Source organism: Osmia bicornis, chromosome 3 (assembly GCF_907164935.1).
Source record: "Osmia bicornis bicornis chromosome 3, iOsmBic2.1, whole genome shotgun sequence".
Lineage (NCBI taxonomy): Eukaryota > Metazoa > Arthropoda > Insecta > Hymenoptera > Megachilidae > Osmia > Osmia bicornis.
In genome coordinates this window covers 9546322-9565718 of record NC_060218.1, presented here as the reverse complement: position 1 = coordinate 9565718, position 19397 = coordinate 9546322, and the positions used below count along the sequence as shown (strand labels likewise).

Below are 19397 nucleotides of genomic sequence, written 5' to 3'. Positions count from 1 at the left end.
TGCTCTTACGTCAGAGAACCTAATCACGAAGGTGCCTAAAACCGAGACGAATTATTTCTAATTAATCCTTCGAAAGAGTTCGAAAATGTAATCATTGATTTATTTGTCAAACTGTGCTATCAAAGCGACAAGTTATAGTTGGTATTTCATTGTTGACTCTGGAAAAGCTCTTTACACTCATTGTATCTCAGGGGTGTGTTTTCCTGTGTCAAGAGTTGGAAAAGGACAGAATGGTGTTCCTCCAGGAGGTGCAACAACCTGGCGAGCTGGTTACATCGAATCACACTCGACGAACACTTTCATGGAATTCTCGAAGGGGTAGGTTTGCGAAGCGACGAGTGGATCTGGGATTCTAAGCTGCGATGAGGGTGAAACGGGTTCATAGAAACTAAATGCAGAGAATCATTTTCGAAACACTCTCGAGGCCTGTAAATGAATTTTTGGACTAAAAGATTAAAATTTAATTTAATCGCTTCATTTGCATCGGAATTAGAATATAAATAATTATCTTTGATTATATATTATATTATATTGAAATGCATACGTTATCGGTATCACGAGCACGAGTCGTGTTTCATTAAAATTTCGATAACGAACCACGAGTACGATTCGATATAAAACAGCAGATTAGAGGATTGATCATATATTCGAGGGTGAAGGTTTGACAATGAGCTGCGTAAAATTATTGATCGCACTCGCAAATAACGATGAACGTAATATCTTCCTATTGATTTTCAGATATAACACAAGAATGTAAGAACAAAGAAAAACACCGAAGCTTGTAGCTTTAGGGGATTACACATAAAGGAATACGCGTTACGTAATCTAAACAATTTATCGCAATTTCGAAGAAGCTGTAGAAATGAGTTCCTTGTATCATTTTACGTCATTTCATACGATATCGAAAAGAAAAAAAATTAAGTTGTTTTGTGTATGTTGAAAACCACTAAATGATGAATAATTTTTCTGCTGTTCTTTCCTGTTCATCAAGTATGCGATGATTCAAGTACATATTAATGGTATATTAAAAGCCAAGATTTTTCATTCTTTTACACTAGTATTTCTTCTATGTTAATTTATTCAAAGGCACACATGGTGCGTCATTGATTGTCTTGGATAGATAGAGTAAGACGCACCAGGTGCGTCTGAAATCAACGTCTATGACATCATATTTAGGATGTATTTTCTCCTTTAATTACAACTTCTCCAATCTATTTTCTTATTATTCCACTTTCTCATATTCTCATCTGCAAGACGTACCCGGTGCGTCATTGATTGTCCTGGACAGATAGGGTAAGACGCACCAGATGCGTCTGAATTCAAGGTCTAACTATGACATCATCTTCAGCATTTATTTTCTAATTTAATTTCAACTTCTCCATCCTATCTTATATTATATTATTCCACCTTCCCATATTCTCATCTGCAAGACGTACCTGGTGCGTCATTGATTGTCCTGGACAGATAGGGTAAGATGCACCTGGTGCGTCTGAAGTTAAGGTCTATGACATCATCATCAGCATTTATTTTCTAATTTAATTTCAACTTCTCTACCCTAATTTTTATCATTTCGCTTTACCATATTCTCATCTACAAGACGCACCCGGTGCGTCTGAAGTCAAAGTTTGACTATGACACCATCTTCTGCATTTCTTTTCTATTTTAATTTCAACTTCTCTACTCTAATTTTTATCATTTCGCTTTGCCATATTCTTATCTTCAAGACGCACCTGGTGCGTCGGATATCAAGAACCTTATATTCTCTACACCTCGAACCCCAACATCGACACCATTTTACAAATGATGGTATTATTTTCCACAAATACTCTTTCCTAATTACACAAATGAAATTGCTATTAATTTCAAAGAGAGACTCCCTAATTAGCCTGTGGCTTCTATGAGAGGAAGCAAAAAGGGGGAGTATCCGCGTGCTCTCCGCCCATGTGGTACGTTCGCATACCGAATTTCGCCGGGGTAGTACCTTGTTGATCCGCGATTCCGTTTCTTACGAGTGCTCCGGGAATTACGTATCCCGGATGCGCGCGATCGCGAAATCGAAACTCTCGCGGTTGTGTGGAGTGCGCTCGCGCTGACTGATGCCGAGTACAACGACCCCGGTGCCACGAAACTGGGACATCCTCGGTTGTTCAACGACGTCGTCTTTGCTCGCGTACACACGATGACCCCGTTTCCCAGTCGTTAGCCACGCGACGAACGCTCGTCGTTTCGATTTTCACCCCTTCTTCCCTTTATCCTCGCGATCGCGCTTCCTCCGCTTCCGTATTCGACGCCTGTTGCGTTTCGAATTCAAAAGAAATCGAAGCTTTTCCCTGCACCTGCTCGCTTCTTCCGCGAAGGAACCTTCCGGAGAGTCGGCGACGCACGTTGCTTAAATTGAAACTTAAGTTTCCTCTGACGATTCAAACAATTTATTATCAAATAAAAAATATATAAATTACTTAAAAAATGGATAATTGTATTAGTAGAAATAGAAATTGAAAATTTTGTTAAGGAATTTGTTCGGTTTTCACACGAACGGATCGGTAATTGTAACTGAAATTGCAGTAACACACATCGTGCGAAATAATTGTGGTCGTTTCGATTCGATTCCTTGGCCGACGATATGAGATCTGGTTGAACGACGATGCCGTGAACCGAGCACGATTAACGAGAACAGAAAAAGCGGAGTACAACGTAGATAGAGCCGACAGAGGCTGGCGATCTTAATTACATTAATTAAATTCGAAGTTATCACCGGTAACGTAAGAAGGAAGCAGATTCACACTAATTACCTTGCGAACTATCGTTACCCGGTGTATACGAAACACGAAATCTTACGTTGCAACGAGTTGCATCAGCAAAAGAATATAGTAGGAAAAAGTAAAGAAACATTAACAACGATAAAATGGTTAGAAAAACGTGTGTACCAGGGCCGAGTTCGATCACTGTGGGAATTGATATTGAATCCTGACTTGGATACCGATTTCAACAAGAATCTTCCGTTCATTTTAATTAGAAATTTTTTAATTTGAAATTTTAACATTGATCTGATTTCTAAAATAATTTATTACGAGACAGTAAGGTAAAAATTTTCAATTATTAAAGCCTTTTGAAAACTTGCAAAGATTAAAGTTTCACGGTGAAAAAGTTGAGTATAAAGGTTCATAAGTTATCTCTTGCTGGCAGATCGAAGAGCAACCTTTCGCTGCCGTTTTCCTCCATTACAATTCATGACGTACGTGTATATACGTGGGTCGCTTTCATTTTCTGTGCACCGTTATGAGACGTCACAGGACGGGTCGCAAAAGTATTTTCGCCTTTTCCCTTTTGATCAAAAGCTCCCGTTTTCTCTTTACGCTTTCGTTCCGCCTCGAAGAGTAAAAGTGTTCGCAAGCAAGAAGTACATATTTGAAGATGATTTCACTAGTCCTGTCATTTATTTTTTCCATCCCTTATTTACAAATCTCCAGACAATTTATTACGTTCCATTTGTTCTTCAAAATTGTTAATTAATCCCATAAAAAAAAAGAAATAAAAAATTGAAGTCGCTTACCAATTAATGAAAAATGAAATTATTATGCAAAATGTGAATTGCAAGCGTTCATACGATAATTATAACTTTCATAGAAATTTAATTACGGTTCCATCTCTGTCTGTAAATTTACAGAAATCATGCACTCGCGATGGATAGTAAAAGAATTTCAGATTAATGATGGTATATTGTTTAAAGATCCTCTGTTTTGATTATAAAGGGTCGAAAAAGCGTTTCTTCTTCCCGATTGCGCAATAATCGAAGCTGAGAGAAGACGGCATCGGCATCGCGGAAACCCCAGCAATTTTCCATAGAGCACGAATCGATGGAATGATGATATTCCCTGGCCACGGTGCAGAGAATGTAGGCCAACAAATGACGCTTTATGCAACGGCTAGGCACCGTGAAACGAACGTTTTAAATTCTTTAGCGCGTCGATGCACGATCAATTATTTATCAATTTTCTACCGGTCAGCTTTGCATCTATAGCATTAGAACACACGCTCCGACTGTCGCGCGATTCACCACCGTTCGTGTCCATTCGTCTTTCGTGCTCTAGGCTGATCGATTTTACTTACCAAGTGTCAGTAATATCATACGTAATCTCTTTTTCTTTCAAATATTATCTAATGTTACACCGATTCTTTGGCTATAATGAAACACTGTTCTTTGACAATATTTCATTAATAGAAACGTAAGTTAATTCTTTATACGAGTCTCTGTTGTCATTTTGGGATATTAAAGAAACTTTCTGGATAAGTTTCCGAATGGCCCAATCAAAATTGAGAACTCAGGTTCGGTATATAACCTAAATTGATCTACCAGAAATTGATTAAAATTGGTTTCAAAGCGGATGTCTTACCGTTTTTAAGATATCGTGGTAAGAAATTTTTGTACAATTTTGGGACTACGTATGCGTTATTCCATACTGAGCATGCGCTATTCAATACTGCGCATGCGCTATTCGATACAGCGCATACGCAGAACCTAACCTAATCTAACCTAACCTTACCACGATATCTCGAAAACGGTGAGACATCCAGCACTGAAACAAACTTTAATCGGTTTCTTGTAGTCAATTTAGGTTATGTACCGAACCTGAGTTCTCAAGTTTGGTGGAGCCATTCAGAAACACGGCCAAATTTCTTTTTTGATACATATTTGGGGAAAAGTGACTTTGCAGTTGAGAAGAACGAGGAATGAACGATTGCACCGCAAACGATTGAACGCGGTTTCTTTGAGGATCTCGAAGCGCATCGCGAACGAGCAGACAGAAGCGGACAGCACGCTGTTAAACCGGAATTATGACCGCAATAAACCGTTGCTGGTGCCTTGGCTTCTCTGTCGGGGTTCCTGATGATATCCTCGTCGTGCCTCGTTGCATCGAGGTTTAATAAGCGTTTCGAGGATAAATAAATCCCGCGTCTGCGATTGATTAAACGCGTGCACCTTTCGGCCTGACTTATTACTCTATTCCGATCGCCTTTTCTAATTTATCGACTACATTTCTCTATATAGATTGTTCAATTTTTAACTGACAATGAGAAAAACTTGTTTGACAGTATTAAATATTTTTCGGAAGTGGGTGAAGGTTAATTTTTATTCCATTAAAGAATTACATATTTTGATTCTTAAATTTTAACAAAATTTACTACCATTAATGAAGATTTTTGAATTTATTATACAGAACTCTCTAGATTCTTATTTGATACTATCTTTAATACTAATTTCTCTCAATTTGCTCTAATAAAAAAGTTACGTACAAATCTTCTAGATGTAGGTGTTCTCAGAATTCATTCATTCAATAAAAGTCTATTTCACGCGATGCGTTTGTAAGAATAGCTGTTAGACATAAAGAGAATGTAGCAATAAATTAATCAGTATTGATCGTAACGAATAAATTATTAGGCAGCAAATTGAAATGATGAAAGAAATAGAGCAGAATGGAAATTGCGAAACGGAGAGGATGGTAGAATTTAAAAAGTAACAGAGTGTAAAAGCTGTTCCCTATCGCGCCCGGGTTTGTAACGCATTCATTCGCGAGTGCAAACAAACGAGCGTAATTGAATTTTATCAAGTGTAGATAATGCCGGCAGAAGTCTGCCGTAATTTGCAATTCAATGAACAGTATTTTTCCTAGTTTGCCGTCACGTTTCACGTAAATTCGCTTTTACCTTATTATCCGCGATTACAATCGACCAAGACGCGATCAGTCTCTATCAATATTATTGCAATCAAATACGAATTATTCTCAAACTCCATCTATTTATTTGATCAGAAATTCTGTTTTCCAATAATTTCTGTCGAAATTTTCAAAAGTTTATCCGTTTGAAATCAAATATTATCACAGTGTGCATCAGAAGGCTCGAAATGCATCCGATTGCATTAGATTGCACTTTGGATGGAATTTATTTTCAAGCGATAAATATTTATCCACATTCGAGAGGTTTTATACCATATTTGGAAATTTGATGACGTCCAAGCAATTATCCTAATTAGAATAAAAATTGCTTATGGAAACTTGTTCGTTTACCCATTAGTTTATTTAATCGACATTTTACCATATATACATCAGGTCGGAGAAACTTCTAGTGACCGTAGGAAAGCGAAACATTACGATTTCACATAGCCTGTGAACCCATCTCGTCGACGATCCTCATCTGGCCACGGTGCATTCCCCTGCATCTTGTACGCTGCAGCCATTCGTTGACCCTTGCAGTTACCTGCATTCGAACGCTTCCGGATGCGCGACGAGGCTGCCGGTTTTTCCGCGTCCCGATCACCTCGAGATTTCACTGAAATTAATTCGCGTGAATTTCCTCGCTGACGAGAGGAACGTTTTACCAGGAGTTTGCGTAATCTCTGTTGCCTCGTTCCTGGAAACGTTCCCCAGACTCCTAATCTTCTTGACGACCGTCCTCCGATAATGTATCGTTGTGTTTCCTAGTCGAATGGATGCTGGTTCGATCGATTGAAAGAATGGCTCTGTTGTTGCCTTTAATCGTCCATTATTCGTCATCTCTTTATGGAGGGCTCATTGATGACCGGCATTGATGAATTCAATTTCGTCTGTAATTGGAAGGGAATTCGAGATATCAAAAATACTGTGGGACATTTTTTATTTTATACAGGATAGTGTATTGGGCTATTTTGGGGCGGGCTGGGTCCCTTAGAAATTTTCTAATTTTGTAATTCTGAAATGTTGGAATCTTAAAATTTCAAAATTATGAAGTTTTGAAATTCTAAAATTTTTTAATTTTGAAACTTCAGAATGGGAAGGGGTCCACAGTTTTGGAGAAGAACCAGTCAAAATGTTGAGTCAGTCAAAGGGTTAAATTTTACTCTGAACCACATAGAATGAAATACCAACCCAGAGTATGATTGTTGCTCGTAAGAATCTGTTCGTGCGGAAAGGTCGATCGGGTTCATTTGAAAGCAGATTCCAACGCAACGTTGAAGACCTCCAACGTAGACATAATAACGCTTGCCAGATTTTTGTTCTCGTTAGCATATTTACCGTGTTATGCAAACTCGGCTGGTTAATACGTACCGTTCATCCTATCATAAGCTAGAAATATCTTCTTTAACTATCTCTAACTTAATTTCCAGACAAAAACTAGACACGTTAACGTAAACAAGGGATGTTTTATTTTGTGGTAGAAAATTGAGGAGCTTCTTTCTATTTTCGTTGCTTCGTAAACACGTGACATTTAGGAATACAGTTTAGAGGAAAAGTTGAGGAAAATGGGGTGGAAATATGAGGTGGTGTCTATCTGTTTCTGACAATGTTTCGTGACGAGGAAAAGGTATGGAATGAATAGAAACAATATTCCATCGAGAAAGTAATAGGTAGACTATATTTAATCATTTCTCTTGATGTTTTCCATTTATCAAAGGAAATCATTGGTTCAAGAGTACCATTAATTTATTAAATTCCAAAATTCACAATTGATTCTGACTGAAATAAGAAAGGGGAGGGCAGTGATTGATTCAAGCTAAAATAACATAGAAATTCAACCCTAGGAGTTTCAGTTATTTTCTCTTCTTCATTACTGACGAAATTGTTCAAATTCATCTACGTTAAATTTCACAAAATACTGATTCAGACGTTTTTAATGATGTTAGCTTAACCCAACGAATGTATTTATCGAACGAACCAACCCCTACTTATAAGAACAGTTCATAATCGTTATGCACACCATCCACAGTATATAATATGAAAACATGTGTCCTTTCACGTGGTTCTAATAATGTTTCTAAAAATTATTCCAACTTTCCATGTGTTATTCACTGTTTACTGTGAAATGATCATTCCCAGGGAAAATAATGATATAGGGGAAGCACGAATGTTTAGAGTCTTAATTTTGAAGATATTAATAGTAAAAGTAATTTAGAACAAAAAATAGTATAATTTTTTATTATTATGTGTTATAAAATTTAATATATAACTGAGAAAAATGAATAATAAGTAAATATCAATTCAAATTTTCCCGCGTATACGCAAGTGGTGGTCCGCTACGGGCCTATATATACGGAGCCTCCTCCTCTGCATCGTCATTCTCCTCGGAAACGCCTAAGGGGAAGGATGAGAACCCAGGACGTAACCTTTTTTCCTGGAGAAGCCTGGAAAAGTTAATTATCTATTATTTCCACAATATTTCATTATTTAAAATTTCAAAAATTTCATTGTCATGAATATATTTTTAATTAGCTAAGTAAAAAAAATTCTTAATGATATAAGTAATAAATTACTGTGTTAATTAGAAAATAATGTAATCTAAATTACCCTAAAAAGAGCTATTCAAGTACCACTATGTACGAATCCTTTTCAACAAGTAAAGCAAGAAAAATTCCAAGTACCACCCTCTTGTCCACGTATTTCGTCAGAGAGCACCCCCATCCTTAAAAATAAGGGTCGATTGTGCGGTTTACGTGGGTTGACGACTGCTAACAGAGGAGGAGAGATCGATAATACTTTGTCGACCCTCCTCGTTGGTCCAGCCTCCTCCTTCCTCCTCTCTATGTTTCCCGGTTCGACGCGTGGGCGTCGAGGAAATACGGCACCCTACTTCACACCGACACAAAATTTCGCACACGAAAACATCTGTGGTACGTGAACCTACCGGCAGAATATAACCTTACCCTGGCTGGTTCATTCAGAGACACCCACGCGTTCCTCGCGTGACGTCATTGAAGCCGCTGATGGAACACGAGGGAGATTCAAGGGTGGGATCTCGGCCACTGTTCCCCTTCTATCCTTTCTATTTTTCTTCCTTTCTGGTTGATCAGAGTTTAACTCGAAAGCAGATCGTTTTTCCAGTTGATTTGACCATAACTGTTTCGTTCTTGCTGTGATAGAGTGGCGGAGCAGAAAGAAGGGGGGTTGATGAGGTTTGTTTTGAAAGTTTATTTATGGCTCTCTGATATAGAAGGACAGCGATAACAGGATCAAAAATAATATATCGTAAGTTTTATACAAGTTTTGAATTTTGAACTAAAAAATAATTTTAATCGCAACTATTTTTTTTTTTTATTTTGAAAGAAATGAAGATAATAGAAATAATTATTAAAAGATTTGATAATTTATCAGATATTTTTAAATCCTTCTATGCTGATAATACAGAATGGATAATAAGAGAATGGAAGTTTTGGTTTTAGTTTGAAAAGTGGCAGATAATGGAGGAATCAAGTTCATCCGAAATTGAACTTTAAATAACACACATGATAACGTTATTCTTATCGGAAACCAAGAAATTTTGTTGAATTTCAACAGACATTATTTGTGGTTTCGATGAATATCCTTGACAAATAATTCACCGATATGTAAAATATTAAATATGGAAATTATGAAAGCGTTAAGGAGGTATTCTTCCGAGAATCTATTATTTCATTATTTCGAAGCATGGTTCTCGTAAAATAGTGTATGAAAATGAGGCAACCGATAAGAGTAAGAGTTTCCAACCTTGAGATTGATTAAGCGTTTCGCACCGCTTAACTTTGCGAACTTTTGATTACGTAATTTCCGCGAGGAGCGCAAAAAGTATTGATGCAACAGCGTCGAGAAAGTACACGAACGTTTGTTGTAGCAACGAATATAACTTCGTTTAAAATTTTTATTAGAATTTTCCTTAATTTCCTTCTCTTTTATCGAATCATTGGTGATCATTAAAGCATTCAAAGTGTTTTAAATCACAAGTTAATTTAACATCTGAGTATATTAATAGTACACTCAGTAGGTTTCCTTCACATATAATATTGAAAGGGTTCACCATTCAAACGTGGACCCAGAAACAGCACCCAACTGTCTCAGTCCAAGTTTAGACCCAAACGCATTTCATAGTGTATAGAAATAGCAATGGTATCTTTGTGCTGCTACCCCCTCTTAATCTTTCTAAGGTTAATAGAGCACCCAATAGTCCTCGTCATAATTAGAAGAGCCCACCATCCAACCATGGACCTACATTGGCACCCAAGTGTCTACATTCTAAATCCAAATTAATTTCATGGTGCAAGACATATAAATAACAATTATAGTTCTTTATCCTTACCCTCTCTTAGTCCTTATAGAACTAATAGAGCACCTTATTGGAAATACTCAACATTGAAAGAATCCATCACCGAAATATGGATCCAAAATGTATTTTTCTATCCCCTTTCCTTAATATTCTTGAGTCAATAAAACACCCAATTTTCCTTTGCCCCTATCACTGAAAGGGTTAATAAAGCAGCCAATAAACCTCCAACCCCAAAAGATCCATCATCCATGGAGCCAAGCGGCACCCAACTGTCTCAAACCGATTCCATGATGCAGCGAAGTAGCAACACGTATCGATAGCAATGATAGCTTTGTGCTGCCCCTCTACCTCCCTCCTTAGTGCATTCGCGACGCCGCTACCGTCGCGACGGTGCTATCGCCTCCACCTCCGCCGCCGCCGCCACCACCTCCGTCCTCAGTCCTCCTCGTTCGCCTTTCACTGCGCTCGCCTCAGTTCGCTGGTGCCTCTCATCAGCTTCGGATCTCTCTCGGTCTGAACCGAACCCCTCCGTATCGTTTCGCGCACGCTTCCTTCTTTCTGGCGGGATTCATTCTCAGCTGTTCGTCGTTGAAGAAGCTTCTGGAACGAGATACTGGACCGGTGAACCAAGGACCCACTCGACCACGTCGAGTGCTTCTTCATGGTAAGCCTCGATGGCTTCGATGGTGTTCCACAGGTGGTGCCTCTTCTTCTCATTCGAGTGAAAGTTCCTTGGACGCTCGACTCTGATGAGCGTTCAGGTGAATCTCAGCTGACCGTCCACGAGGAAGTAACCCCGTTAACGTAATTACGGAAACGCGTTCGATGATGATGGCTTGGCGATTCATTCTTTTGATTTCTTCAGCGATTCTGGTGCAACGAATCGAGTGAGATTGTTGGGATCAATAGTTCTGACGGATACGATTGTTATAGTGCGATCATCATTGTTTCTATCGGGGATACCGTGGGTGGGACTTGGTATCCATGAAGCGTTAATGATACTCTTAATTTGAAAAATGAAAATATTAATACCAACCGAAATTTTAAAAACATTACATTTCTGAAATGAGGATATAAAATTCGATAAAATTAATATTTGAGAACTTGTATAATTTGTATTTGGACTCTTCTTTGGATTAGGAGGATCGCAATGATAGTCTAATTAATTGAACTAAGGATTCTTTAATTATTGTTCGCAGTTATCAGTTTGGTAAAATGATACCTGAATCTAATAATGATGTATGAAATGAAATTTGAAAATTCGTAATAGAAGAGTAGAAATATTTACCGGCTGTCAAACTGTGTTAAGTGTACCAGAGATAGAAACAGAACGTCGCAAAGTGGATCGAAAACTGTGACGCAACTGACTGGTAATCGACTATACGTGCGTGTGTACGTGGGTCGCTATTAGCTAACGAAGTTACCATGATTAGGTGTTGTCATTTCCAAGTGCACGGTGAAAATGATAGCGTGAAAAGAGCGAATATTGCACTCGGTTCATGAGAAATTTATCTAATAACCGATTCGATTGACGTATCGAGCTATCGTGTCGATAACGATGTCTCTTAGCTAGTAATCGGCTTATCATTTGCTAATGAAACAACGATAATTGTACGGTATCGTGGTGTCGAACGAGTTCAAAATGATTTCTGATAGTACGATCTCTGCTGAATTATCCAGGCTGTTACTTTGAATCGTTTTTCGTTCACTTTCCGAACAGCTGATCGTCGAAACATGTCTGATTAAACATGCTATCTGGATTTAAACTTTAATTTTTTAATTACAGAGGACAGAACAGGTGTTGTGCTATTTAGTGATAGAGATTTATAATTAATTTTAATTACAATAATTGAAATTCAATTTTTATTAGCTACACAAATTTATAATATTAAAAAAGGCGAAACGTTTCACTTGATAATTATTCGTCTGACCATGTTCATTCGTGTTCTACTGCGATCTCGCATCGATATTACACCCATTGACGCTGATTCCATTGACGATCACACTAATCAGCGGAGGTCATTGATCGGGTTAAGAGGGCCGTTGAAACAATACCTTGTTCTTCACTTATAATACTCGCTTTGTTACCCGAAATAATTTCAATACGATAAATTTTAACGAAGACCCTTCAATCAACGTCTTTCAATCAATTTTTTCAGGTATTATTAATCGAGAAATGATAAAACGAATAACAATACTCGTTCGATTTGTGATTGCAGTGTGGCTCCCTGGAGATCGGCGAGGAACGCCAGCGTCGGGTCGCTATGATGGAGTCCCTGTGCCAGGTGAACGGCACCAAGAGCAACGGCGGCAACGAGAACGCTACGACCAATAGCAACAACAATAACAACAACAACAACAACAACAACCCAGACTGCCCGGATCCTCAGCAGAGGTTGGCGGTGCTGAGTTTCGAGCAAGTGCGACGATTGAACGATGTGATGAACGAGGTGGTGTGCATTCACGGTAGAGGAAACTTCCCTACGTTGGAGGTGCGATTAAGGGACCTGGTGACCGTAGTACGGAGCAAATTGGAGAGCGATCCGAGCAACGGCGGCGCCGGAATGAGGGTACGCGATATAAGATTAAACGGAGGCGCGGCATCTCACGTATTGGCAACCGAGTCTCAGCCGTACAACGACCTGGACCTGATATTCGCCGTGGAATTATCGAGCGGGCGAAATTACGACAAGGTGAAGGCCGCGGTTCTCGGCTCGTTGTTCGACCTGTTGCCAGAAGGGGTCAGCCGCAAACGTATAACCACGTGCAGCCTGAAAGAGGCGTACGTGAGCAAGATGGTGAAAGTGAACAACGACGGTGACAGATGGTCCCTGATCTCCCTTGGCAATTCCCGAGGTCACAGGAACGTCGAGCTTAAGTTCGTCGATTCGATGAGGCGGCAATTCGAGTTCTCCGTCGACTCATTTCAGATCGTCCTCGATTCACTATTGTTGTTCTACGAGTGCAGCAAATTACCGATCGGTGAGAATTTCTATCCGACCGTCGTAGGGGAGTCGGTTTACGGTGACTTCCAAGAGGCGTTGTATCATCTTCACAAGAAACTGATCTCGACGAGGCATCCGGAAGAGATACGCGGCGGCGGTTTGCTCAAGTACTGCAATCTACTGGTGAAGATGTACAAACCGTCCCAGCCCGACTACATAAAGACCCTCGAGCGATACATGTGCTCGAGATTCTTCATCGACTTTCCCGACATAAGCCAGCAACGAGCGAAACTCGAGAACTACCTGTGGAACCATTTCGTCGGTCCCGAGGAGGAAGCCCTCAAGTACCAGTACCTGATGCTACTCCACAGCGTGGTGGAGGAGTCGACCGTGTGCCTGATGGGACACGAGAGACGACAGACGTTGGCTCTGATCGAGAACCTCGCCTATCAGGTATTCTGTCAGGAACAACAGCAACGGTTGACGAATCATCAACAAGCACCACCCGGACCTCCGGCCACCTACGTTTACGCGAACGGTTACTATTACGCTCCAGTTATACCCACCGCGTGCTACACGTGCACCTGTAACTCGTGGATGGCTTGCTCGTCGTGATGCGACCTAGACGACATTGTCGCAACTAGCACAGCCATCACCACCGCTACGACCACCACCGACCTTCAACGCCACGCTTCCACCATCCTCGCTAACAAAACCCGGAACCGGATCGAGTCTACCGCGTTCGTTGGCCAATATCATCATCATCCTCGATCAGGCTACCATAGATGCGACCCGGCTGATCCCGTTGGCTCGTCCCCTCTTGGGGATCACGAGGACAACGACGACGACGACGACGACGACGTACGTCATCGCGAGTCAAAGGAACACTGCTTGCTCCTCAGTTGACGGTCGGGGACCACATCAGGTCGAGCATCCAAGTGTGTAACGCCTGTCCAGAATGTGACGTAGACGAGATAACTCGTCGGAATTAATGGGAATGGAGCCAATCAGAGATCGTGGTACATCCGGTGTCCATGAGGAGTCGGTGAAACAGGTTTAAGGAAGACTGAAGAATAGAGGGAAAGAAAAGAATTAAACGGGACGGATCGGTTTTCAATCTAACTTTACCACCTGATCCGTCCGGTGGGTAGGGTCTTTTCGTTTCTCTTGGACGCGTTTAAATCCAACTCTGCGGTGGCCGTTTAGTTGTCGCGCGGGGGTAAGGACCAATTACCGATGGCACTTGCTGCAACACGGTCGTAGGGGATCAACCGAGAGACTACAAGACTCCAAAAACAAAAATCATATATTACAAAAGAAATGATTAAAATGACAAAAAAAAGAAAAAAAAATGAAAAATGAATACAATTGTAACAAAAATGTGTTGTGCCTAACGAAATTCGAACGGATGGTAGAGAAAGATATAAAGAAAAAAAAAAAAAAACGGAACGCATGCGTACGCGCGAAAATTATGATATATAGTTAGTTTACGAGAGGAGACACTCGGTGGTAGTAGAAGAGACGCGCTGTTCTCGGTGCGGGTCGAGGACGGGTGCCGTTTATTGTTCCCCGAGAATGATAGAAAAAGTGTTCTGAGAGTCAGGAGCGCGGATCGAGCGCTACCTCTTGCCGGCTAATCCGTTCTCCAAGTCATTCCGAGCGGAAGCGGAAGTTCGGTTACGAAGCGGGAGCGAGCGTTTAAAAGAAAATATAATATTGTCGATGAGTAGAAAACGCCGGCGACGAGGGAGAAAAATAAAAAATCGTAGGGCGACTATTGGAAACACGACTGGAGTTAAATCACGACTGACATTTATAGTAGCGAAAAAAAGGTTCCATGGTCGTCTGTTTCTTTTTTTCCGTAATACAAAAAAGTAAAATACAAAAAAAACGTATATATATATATATAAAAAAGAAAAATATTTCGAAAACGTGTAACTGAGAGAAAATAATGGTAGTGGTAACACAGATTTCAGCAACAACAAAAAAAAAAGTAATTAAGCGAACCGATAGACAAAAAACATTAACGGGCGTGGCGTTTGCAACAAGAATTATTATAAATATATAAATATATATATATATTTAAATATATAAATACATGTATAAAATCTATGTATAAATATTAATGTGTGGCTGTGAACACATTTCATTTAGATACTACTGTTACGTGATATAGGAAGATTGAAATTCGAGGATGAGCGGCGCGATTGGTGCGACAACGAGAGAATGAAAAGTAATTGTACGTAAAGAGAGAGAGAGAGAGAGAGAGAGAGAGAAGTAAGAGCGACAGAAAAGGAACAGAAAAGTGTGGAGGAGAAGAAATAGGGGGTGAGAGAGACATTTTCCATTCGTTTCTTTAATTTTCATGAAAAACAATCATCACACACGCGATGCAAAAATAAATCATAGTAGAATATTGAAATAATAAATAAATATTGTTAAATAGATAGAAGATGATCCAGGCACAAAGGACAAACGAAAAACACCTCTCGAAGGTGGACAGTTTTTTTAATAAGGAAAATTCCTCAGCTGTCTCTTCAGATTTTAATAAGCCTTTGCATTTTAATAAATCAGATCGTTAGGAATTCCTATGCATAATTTTGGGTGTAGATGATTGCTAATTTAGAAGATATTTAGTGATAAAGTCCAAATAGGGTTTATCTATCATACTATGGTATAATATATCATATTATAATAGAATCTTCCAACACTAGTACCAATAGAGTTTACTTACCATATTATTTATGATATTATCATAATATCATATTATAATAGTTCCTTTTGACCCTAGAAATTACAAAATTACATTTTCATTATTTTCTATATTCAATCATTCCTTTATTGAAAATCTACAATCAGAGTAAATAAATCTTATCAAAACTTTAACATTAGATATTTTTTAACTATTGATCATCTATATCAAAAATTACACACAGGTTACAGAAGATTCTCTATGACACCATCTATTAAGGTGCAAAAGCTCATTAACCCTTTTCCTGAAAAGAAGGTATGGAAAATTAAGGAATATTAAAAAATTTCTAAAATTGATCGAACACCCAAGAGCGGACTCCCAAGCGTCCATAGCCATCGCTAGCAATGAAAGGGTTAAAATCAAAGGGGTGACATTTGAATAGACATAAATCTTTTTAATAAATACCCAAATCGAGCGATCTTTGCGGCGATCCTAGTCTCTCGTAGGCTTGCATAACTTTCTTTATTAGATAGCGGTAATTATTTAATACCGCGAGCGAGAGTGTCGAGTGCGTTTACCCGCGCGCGTGTACACGCGTGTACCAGGCGTATTGTATCTCGGTATACACCGCGAACGGAGGTGGACTGTGTGTATCTCCCTCGAGCGTCGTTCTTCGTTACACGTACACGTGTGCGCGCGCATGAAGAATCATAGAGAGAAAGGATGTGTGCAAGTACTCGCGTCTTGTCTTTACACGCGTGTCCGTATAGACTGGTGACCCCGTTAGTTAGGCACAGTCAGTCACTTTACTCGCTCGCTCGCTACTTTAGCAGGCTTCGCTCGCTCACTCTTCCTTTCAGTTTGCAAGCGAAAGTAAAGGCCTAATAAAAAGACCACGCAAACTGGTTTTTCTGGTATATCGCGTGTTAATGCTAAGGAGAGCCAGGACGACTAGCGTGTTCTGCACCCGGTGCACCTCCACCATCCTGCTCATTCCCTAACTACACCACCACCACCACCACCCTCTTTTTAACCGGCTGATTTATCCATTTCGTTCCCAAATTATTTCTATGAAAATTATCTTCTTCTTCTGCTTCTTCTTCTGCTGTTCAAAGAGATTTTAATCATTCCGTTAGCGTGAATAATAAATTTTTATCTTTTTAAAATATTTTATTTTCAAAAGTATAGTATTAAATACAGCTATGATATATTTTATGATTTTCAAACCTGTTAACCATTTATTATTTTCCAACAATACCTATTTTATCGATAACCTTTTAATTAGAGCGCGTGGTTATGTCACTGAAAGGGGAACGAAAATGTCAATCCCTTTGAATATAATACAGAATTTCGCTTTTCTTCGCCTGGTTTCGCTAAATTTGTATTCAGATTTCCATAGTCGGCCGCTAATTACCCCCCACAGCAGTCAACGTGTTAATTAGTACTAGAATCATTGTCCTTTTTTTAATACAGCTGACAGGATTACGATCTATATGGTGTTAACCCTTTAACCAAATAGATTTATTGAACTCGTGTTATTTTATCAATGTGTTATATCTTTTACAGTCTATATAGAATTTTTTAATCTTTCTTTCGAAGAATTTCCTTGATGGTTGAAGGGTTGAATCGGATGGTTTTCAAACAGATTTCATCAATTTTAATCGTGTCGCTCGCCTCTCTTCGAATCGAACCTTTTTTTTACGGACGATGAATTAATTTTTAGACGAAAATAATAAATACGATCGATGATGAAAAACCGCTGTGAATTCGTAGGATAGCAGGAGGAAAATGATATTTTATAACGAAAAAGAATAATTCAGAGATAGCCGGTTTTAATCGCAAGATACAGATATTGTCATAAATGTTCGTTCGTCGTTTGTTTATCGATGATCCTTCATGATTTTTTGTCGTTCGCTTTGCCTGGATGATCGATCATCGTGCGAAGATAATAACAGACCGGTCGCCAGTTTATCGCGACTAATTTCTTGATCAGAGATAGATAAGCCTCGGACTGATTGAGATGCTTCTTTGATAAGAAGATCGATCATTCTCCCTTCGGATGATCGTTGTTCTTGAATCAAATGAAGCGTTATTTGATGACGTCAGGTTCCTTTTGATCGGTGAATTCTTCAGGAATTATTGAACAGTCGGGGTTGAAATTATTTCTCATTAATTATTACATTAATTTTTTTATTTGAAAGTGTGATCAGATTATTTATGATACTTTGCAATTTTTATTAATAAACAGTTTTGTGCATTAATCGTTAACTGCTATGGTGAAATGCAAACGAGATTTGAATAATTGAAAGAAAAAAATTTAAATGGCTCTGGTGGGATATTAATTGAAAAATTCTAATTAATGTCATCTGTCATTTGATTGAACGGGGTATTCCAAGACCCGTCTATATAATTATAGGTTCTTTTTCTTCATTTCTCTGAATTAATTTCTCTGATAACTTAGGGGATGAAAACTAATCTCAGCCATTATCTTATCATTAACACGTTGACTGTCACAGTGTATTAATCATCAATTCACATCACCTATGGGATTAGTTTTAAATATCTTCAGAGAAATGAATTTCTTATTACAGCCTCAAAATCACCTCCTGAATTGTAATCAAGGAAATTAATTTCACCTCGTTGACGTTCGTTTCTCGCGTTGAATTCCACATTCATTCTCGAAACGTGAATCTAATTGAGACACGGCAATTCGAAAATTGTAAAAAAAAAATCGATAAACGATCAGATGATCGAACGACGAACAAGCAGAAAAATTTTGCGAAACGACTTAGATGAACACGAAAAGAGAAGTAGTTGCACACGGATAAAAATTGAAGAAAATGCACAAAAAAAAAATTATAGCAGTAGGTTTTTAAGTCGGTGAGCCAAGATTCAAAGAGGATTTCGCCAGCTGCGTTCCGTCGCGTGTGTACAAATTTATTATTGTAATTTTCGCGTCGTTTAATTGTAATTATCGTACGAGAGCATGATCGATGACCGTGATCATCGATCAATGAACCGCAGGTAAATCAGAGTCATGAAATAATGATTTTAAAGAAACAAAATTGTTGGAAGGTGTTCTCGTTACGATCAACAATGACAAAACTGTAAGATGATTTCGAATCGGATCGTTAACGAGATCATCGTTATTCCTTCTTTATTAATTCTGGTTTTTTTCTCTTTTTTGTTGTTTTTCCGTATTGATCGCACGAGCAATCACTCCGAGGCTCGAACGTGAATAATAACCATAAAAAAGAAAAATTATGCTCGCCACAGGAAGTTTCTTTTTTTTTTTTTTGTACGATGATTCCGCGCGACACTGTACTCGCTCCGATGAATGATTATATTGATTCTTTTTTATATTTGAAAGAGAAGAGAAAATAAAATGCATTTACACCCGACGCTATGGTTATTATTCAGGGGTTGAAAAGGATTCTGCAAGAATTCTCCTATCACTGATTATTACGATGATCGATTGGATTTTTTATTATTATCATTTCTTTTTTTTTTACTTTTGAATGTTTGATGATAGAAAATAAAAAATAAAATGAAGGGATGCGTGATGGGAGACAAAGGAACGCAAATACATATGTCTAATACACTTTGGGAAATAATATTTTACTGATACTTATGGCTGAAAATTATTATTCTTAAATAATTTTCATTGAAATATTATGAGAAGCATAAAATTGAAATAATCATAGATTCCATAA

General features: G+C 38.7%; 1 protein-coding gene across 2 annotated transcripts in view; it reads left to right on the top strand.

The window, feature by feature from the left end:
* Positions 1–19085, top strand: part of LOC114872464 (terminal nucleotidyltransferase 5C) — an 85123-nt gene extending 66038 nt beyond the window's left edge. The window contains exons 1-2 of one of the 2 annotated variants that reach the window (XM_029179680.2): positions 10518–10711; positions 12267–19085. In XM_029179680.2, the coding sequence (XP_029035513.2) occupies positions 10709–10711; positions 12267–13607 (1344 nt within the window). In that variant the 5' untranslated portion in view covers positions 10518–10708 and the 3' untranslated portion in view covers positions 13608–19085. Of the gene's footprint in view, positions 1–10517; positions 10712–12266 lie in introns of those variants that run through there. The other variant, XM_029179679.2, reaches the window with a different exon arrangement.
* Positions 19086–19397: the final 312 nt, after the last annotated feature.